This window comes from Micropterus dolomieu, linkage group LG04, assembly GCF_021292245.1.
Source record: "Micropterus dolomieu isolate WLL.071019.BEF.003 ecotype Adirondacks linkage group LG04, ASM2129224v1, whole genome shotgun sequence".
Classification (NCBI taxonomy): domain Eukaryota; kingdom Metazoa; phylum Chordata; class Actinopteri; order Centrarchiformes; family Centrarchidae; genus Micropterus; species Micropterus dolomieu.
The window spans coordinates 32,652,903-32,659,540 of NC_060153.1; the positions used below are offsets into that span (position 1 = coordinate 32,652,903).

Below are 6,638 nucleotides of genomic sequence, written 5' to 3' on the forward strand. Positions count from 1 at the left end.
AAAACATGTAATAAAAGAAAGAAATGTCCAGAAAAAGTAACTCTTTTACTGGAAGTTTTTTTTATTATATTATATTTTTACATTTTTAAATTATCACCTGCCGCCATAACCTGGAGTAAAATAAATGTCTCCAGAATGCAGAAAATCAAGTGTTTATTGCTTAAACTCTTCTGGGGGAGGACCACTCATATATTTCAGCACTGAACATTTCTTCAAAACAGTGTTAAAATATATTTTCTTCTGGTTCTCGTGACCCCATGCAGTATATCACACCTTTAATCTGAGCCCTTAAATCACCAACACTTTTTTAAAAAAAAGCATAAAAAAAAAAAGAAGCAACAAAAAGTCCTGCAAGCTCAAGTCTGGTGATATTTTTCTTCTTTTCATCAAATGTGGATTCACCCGCAGCTGAAAATAGTCCCCAATGAATGCTCTATTTCCTCCTGTTTGTTTGATGAAAGCAACTGTTTCAGGAAACTACTGAGCCTTATCGGGCTTCTACGCGTGGGAGCTGCTGACAGTGAGGAAAATATAGAATAACAGCAGCGTAGGAGCCGTTTATGTTTATTTTTGCCATGTTCAGCAGTGTTATAAAAGTGTTTTCTTGCTTTTGTCATGTATTTGTTTTGTGTTTTATTGTTTTTACACGTGTTAAAGCACTTTGTAACCTGTTTTTGAAAAGTGCTCTACAAATAAAGATTATTATTATTATTATTTCAGACACAGTCTTTAGATGCACAGGGTTGTATATGTTGGGGCATCTAGGTGACAGGAAATTGTAGGCACAGGTAAGAGGAGCGCACACAGTCCTCACCAGACCAGAAGAGACCAACAAGCTACAACCTGTAACCACAGAATAGGGAACAAACAGAGTATGAGACAGTACTGCACTAAACAACAAACTTAACCAGAAATAACGAGGAGAAACCTTTTCTCTCTGGGTACGAGTTCAACAACATGCTGATGATTTTTCAACATGTTGGATGTCCTGAGGTGAGGGTTCGTCCTCTGGGTGCAGAGATCAGGACCAGGTCTGTCTCTGGACTGAAGGACAGCTGAAGCTACTCAAACTAAGGGCTCAAATGAGGGGCGTGACCCCACACTTTGCTCATGAGATGATGACAATAGTTGGTTCACGAAAACAAGACGAGAAGATATTTTAACACTGTTTTGAAGGAACATTTAATGGTTATGTAGCTATGATATGGCAGGTGACAATTCAAAATTTAAAAACGTGATGGAATAATAATAATATAATGCAGCAATCAGTAGCTTGTTTTTTTGGATTGCATTGCATGTTTTCTGTCCCCAGCGTCCCCAGAGTAAATGACTCCAATGCCCAGTTCATTTTTTCAATTTGTAGTCAGTTGAGAGTTTGGGGGCAAATATATGTGATGCAACTTACTTATTGACGTGCATTAAAAAGATACCAACAATCGCTGCACGCGGTCAAGGCTGAGGCTGAACGTGACCTTCAGTCAGCATTTTGTGACAGAGTGAGACGTCTGGGATTTCACCTATCTTTGGAGAGAGAGAGAGAGAGAGAGAGAGAGAGAGAGAGAGAGAGAGAGGGGTGTCTCAGTCTCCGTTAAACCGAAAATCTTCATCCGTGGATTCACCGTCTCTGATGGAGAAGAGCGAAAACGGAGGAGGAGGAGGAGGAGGAGGAGGAAGATACCACCGGGCGGCCAAGCGGCTCCGGACGGAGGAGAATGCCGGCGCGGAGGAGCTGGAGGACGGGGAGGAGGAGCAGGAATCCACCGGAGAGGAGGCAGCGGGGAGCGGAGGCTCCGACAGCAGGAGCCGGAAGATCGGAGGGAAGGTGGGGGCGGTTTATCAGCGCTGCTGTCTCTCTCTGTGTGGAAACAACAAAACGCGTCTGTTTGTGTCGTTTCCACTGTCTGACATTTAGATTCATGTGATGGAGAGCACACACAGACAGATCTGTTGGTGTTTTTCCTTTTGTCAAACTGTGTTTTATATTTAAATCTAAGTTTGCAAGTGTCTCAGGGTGAAACATCAGAAGCTCTCTATCTGTTCTTATGATTTAAACCTCTGTGAGGACTTTATTATTATTTATATTATTATATCTTCGTCCACACGCGCTCCTCCTCTTCACTTCATCCTCTGAGAGACATTCAGTCTTTAACAGTTACTCAGAGTCCTGCAGGATTGTAAAGATGTTTTCAGGTTTTCTTCAGTATTTTAAGCTTAAAAACATCCACTGCAGCAGACGGTGTTTCACTAAAGAACAGTCTTATCATGCTGTTGATGGTGAACAACTGTTCAAACTTTTTGATAATGAGCTAAATTGGAGGTCTTGGAAAGCTGGAGGAGGTTCTAGGCTCCATTTAGGAGGGTTGTAGTTATAAAGCGAAGGCCTGCGGCTCGGGTCTCTGTTAGTCACAGGGTTGTTGGTTTGAGTCCAGCTCCACGTGTCAAAGTGTCTTTGAGCTAAACTCTGCGCCCACGTTGCCCCTGATTGACTCAGAATGTTTTCTCTGTTAGAAAATACATCTGAACGTACTCTGGCCTCCTCGTTGTAGCTTCTCTTAAAGTTTCCCATGAGGTGAAAATGTTGTTGATGATGTTCAAGTGTTTTTATGTGATTTGCACTAAACGTCACCAACACATCATCTCTGGCCCAGCAATGACAGAAACGTTGTTTTGAAGATGTTCTTGATGATAAAACACCATCAACACCATCATGACCGTTTGTCATTTTCTGGAAAACAATTTTAAAATGTGGGTGACTCATCCTACACTCAGAGCGTATTAATTTAGCGCCCAATGAAAAACATTCTAAATTTTTTTAAAGCCACCAGAGCAAAGTGTTTCAGGGGGCCAATCAGGCCTCACTGGTGACTGGACAAAAACACAAAGTTTATTCACTGATTTTGTTGAAACTGCATCAGATTTGATGGAGAAAAGTTTTCTCTCTGATGTTCCCCGGCTGCTCTGCCTCAACCCTCTTTTTGATTCAGTTTTCTGATGTATAGGTAGCTTCACTTGCTGCAGAAGTAGCTGCTGCTGCTAACTAGCTGCCATTTTCTTAATAGCTCAGTTAGCGGTGCAGCTAACACCTCTACTCTAGCACTGGAGGTTTTCAGGCCCAGGGGCGGGGAGACCCGGCAGGGAATGATGGTGCTGGAATGAACACCAGAACCGGAGCTGCGCTCAGCAGCCTCCCAGTGAACGCGGCCTGAACAAAACATCAAAAAAAGGAAATCCAGTACTGACAGCCCGTTCTCATCTCAGGGCGTCAAATACCAGCGCTTTCAGAAAAAGTGACAAAGAGTAGTAATTTGACGCCGAAGGTACCCTTCAGCGTCTCATAAACGCCCCGAGTGCGTCTGCATGAGACGCTCTGGCACTAGCTAGCTACGTTCGTGTTAAAGGTGTTGACAGCCCCCCGAAACCCCCTACCTTTACCATGACCATCACAAAGGTTAGTGCCTAAACTAAAGTGACCAGATTTCTGAAATGAAAACCAAGGACGTTTTTGGTTTGGTGGTCAGTATGTCATTAAAAATTTTTATGTTGTTATATATGAAATTAAAAAGGTGGAAAAATTTGATTTTATAATGCATCAAAAATAACTTTTCTGAATCAAATCAAGTCATTTTGAGGCAGAATCTACCTTTCAGTCAGTAGAGGCTGTTTGTTTTGGCCGTTTAAAGGTATTTCAACTGGTAGAAAGGACTGGATTGGTTTGTACACAGCAAGTAAATAATATAGAGTCGTAAGAATAATTGCAAAAGAGATCTTGTCTTTAGGCTAGGTTAATTGGTGTCTCCGAAATTGTCCTTAGGCGTGAATGTAAGTGTGAGTGGTTGTTTGTCTATATGTGGCCCTGCGATGGACTGGTGACCTGTCCAGGGTGTACCCCGCCTTTTGTCAGCTGGGAATGGCTCCAACCCCCTGCGACCATGTACACAGGATAAGCGGTTGACGAGGGCGGCTGTGGCTCAGGGGGTTGAGCGGGTTGGCCGTTAGTCGGAAGGTCCGGAAGGTCGGTGGTTCAATCCGCGGCTCCCCCTGGTTGTGTGTCGAAGTGTCCTTGGACACTGAACCCTGAATTGCCCCTGGCGTCTGTTCCGCCAGTGTGTGAGTGAGTGTGAATGTTAGTTTCCGTTTGAGGCTCAGTGTGTGACTGGTGAATGCAGATGTAGTGTAAATAGCGCTTTGAGTGGTCGAAAAGACTAGAAAGGTGCTATACAAGTACGGAGCATTTACAACGGATGGGTCATGTCTTTATTTTATATATAACTCAGCAGTAATTCTATTTTATATTAGAGATACGCCAAACACATAATCCATCTGCAACAACAGGCTTCTATTATTGCCTATAATGGCGTAAATGTCACGTCAGATCACGCTATAACCTGCTAACACTTTTGTGATTATCTACAATTTTAATTATTCTGTTAGAAGAACTGTTAAAGTTTCACAAAGACCTTTGCTATCACCAGGGACATAAAGTGATGTTTATTTAGACGTTATGTCTGTTTGATCCAGATAAAAGCAGCTGTAGACGTGAAGATACAGGGCGATAACCCAACAGCTGTAGCATACGGTGGCGTTTCATACGGACACTGAAGGGTACCTTTAGTGCCAGCTAATTACGCATTATCATGCTGTCTGAAAGTGTTGGTACTGAGGTGATATACACAGAGCTGCTTGATGGACAGATAGCTTCACTTTTTGTTAAACCGCTAACTGCTGCTAACTGGATCTGTCTGTATCTGTAGCTAGTTAGCTCGGCTAGCCATACAGCTAGCGGTCCTGTTAGCTGACTCAGCCCCCGGGGGCCAAAGCCGGCATGAAAACCACCTCGGTCCTGTATTCCCTGTCATCAAACTGGCCTCCGTTGGTCTTGGAGGCTGTAGCTGTAAGTCCCTCCCCAGCTTTGTGTTTTTACAGGAAACCATAAACATGCCAAAGCGTATAGCGTTCTGCTTTCTGTCTCATGGGAAGTGTAAGGTGGTCTTTACTGTTCATTCCATGAGCACCATACTGGCTTTGATTCAGTCAATAAAGAACCACTTTCACCATGAAACACCAGAACCTACGCAGTTCTGGGTGTGTGGTTTGGAAGTGGCGCTCCAGGTCAAACTGAAGTGTGTTTTGTTGCAAAGAATCTGTGGAGGACAAATCCAGCATAACCTGAAATCCTTCTCTGCTCGTACGGTTCTTAGTTAGACTCTGACTTGGACTCAGTCTGTCACAACCTTGTTGGATTAGAAATTGCTCTGTTTTTAATAATATGCTAGCATGTCAGCTAGCATATTATCCAAACTAATAACACGGCTACACGAGTGAGCAGTTGTTGCCAGACGTCCTTTAATTCAGCTGCGACATTTAGGAATCAAGTAAAATTCCAAATATACACAAAAAGGTTGCATGCTTACAGTGCCGTGTGCTGTTTTATTATTGTCTCATCTTTTACTGGAATATTATTTACCCGTCCGAGATCACCATGCTGCTGCAGAGGGTTACTGGAACCTGCAGCACGGCAGGTCTGGTCCCGTTTGTATCTTTTTAGTTTTAGTTTAGGAATTATGTGCATTTGCTGCCATGAGAGCCGAGAACACTTCCTCTGATAACACCTCTAACCCCTAACATGCACTTCCCGTGCTCTTCTTCTTCTATCCCCTTACAGTTCTCTTGTATTGATTGCACTATTTGTTAATTCTTCCCCTAGGTATTTACCTTATTGGCGCTGTATGCACTGTTAGCTCTTACTAGTATGTATTGGCACTTGTAGATCTCTTTCTGTATTGATGCTTGGTTGTTCCTCAAATGTAAGTCGCTTTGGATAAAAGCATATGTCGAATGGGTAAATGTAAATATGATTAAAGCTTGGTGAGCTGCACACTGAGGAACAATCTTTTAAGGAGGTGACTTTTGTAGCTCTTAGATATTTGGATATTGGCGTATTATCTTTCATGCCACAGTATGGAACTTAAACAGTGTCAGTCTGGTCTTTGGTCTCTGGCTCTGATCCTCTGCTCAGTGAGAAAATATGGCCTCTGAGGTTTTGGCAGGAAGTGCCTGCTGCGCTCAGCAGGAAGTGAGGTTACCTTGATGAATGAGCCTGTGCTATTTTGAGTGATGCTGTAACCTTCTTAGTGGTCAGATGAGCTCAGAGTAAATTATCAGGGCAGATAAATGCGATCAACACATCGAGACACAGAATTGCATGCACATCCAGGGCACGAAGCTCCCGTTCCACCACATCCCAAAGATGCTCTATTGGGTTGAGATCTGGTGACTGTGGGGGCCATTTTAGTACAGTGAACTCATTGTCATGTTCAAGAAACCAATTTGAAATGATTGGAGCTTTGTGACATGGTGCATTATCCTGCTGGAAGTAGCCATCAGAGGACGGGTACATGGTGGCCATAAAGGGATGGACATGGTCAGAAACAATGCTCAGGTAGGCCGGGGCATTTAAACGATGCCCAATTGGCACTAAGGGGCCTAAAGTGTGCCAAGAAAACATCCCCCACACCATTACACCACCACCACCAGCCTGCACAGTGGTAACAAGGCATGATGGATCCATGTTCTCATTCTGTTTACGCCAAATTCTGACTCTACCATCTGAATGTCTCAACAGAAATTGAGACTCATCA

The 6,638-nt window shown here is 43.4% G+C and overlaps 1 protein-coding gene across 2 annotated transcripts in view; it reads left to right on the top strand.

The window, feature by feature from the left end:
• The first annotated feature begins 1,606 nt into the window (after positions 1-1,606).
• Positions 1,607-6,638, top strand: part of LOC123970376 (heterogeneous nuclear ribonucleoprotein L-like) — a 24,227-nt gene continuing 19,195 nt past the window's right edge. For both annotated transcript variants that reach the window (XM_046048396.1, XM_046048397.1), the window contains exon 1: positions 1,607-1,822. In XM_046048396.1, the coding sequence (XP_045904352.1) occupies positions 1,628-1,822 (195 nt within the window). In that variant the 5' untranslated portion in view covers positions 1,607-1,627. The remainder of the gene's footprint in view (positions 1,823-6,638) is intronic.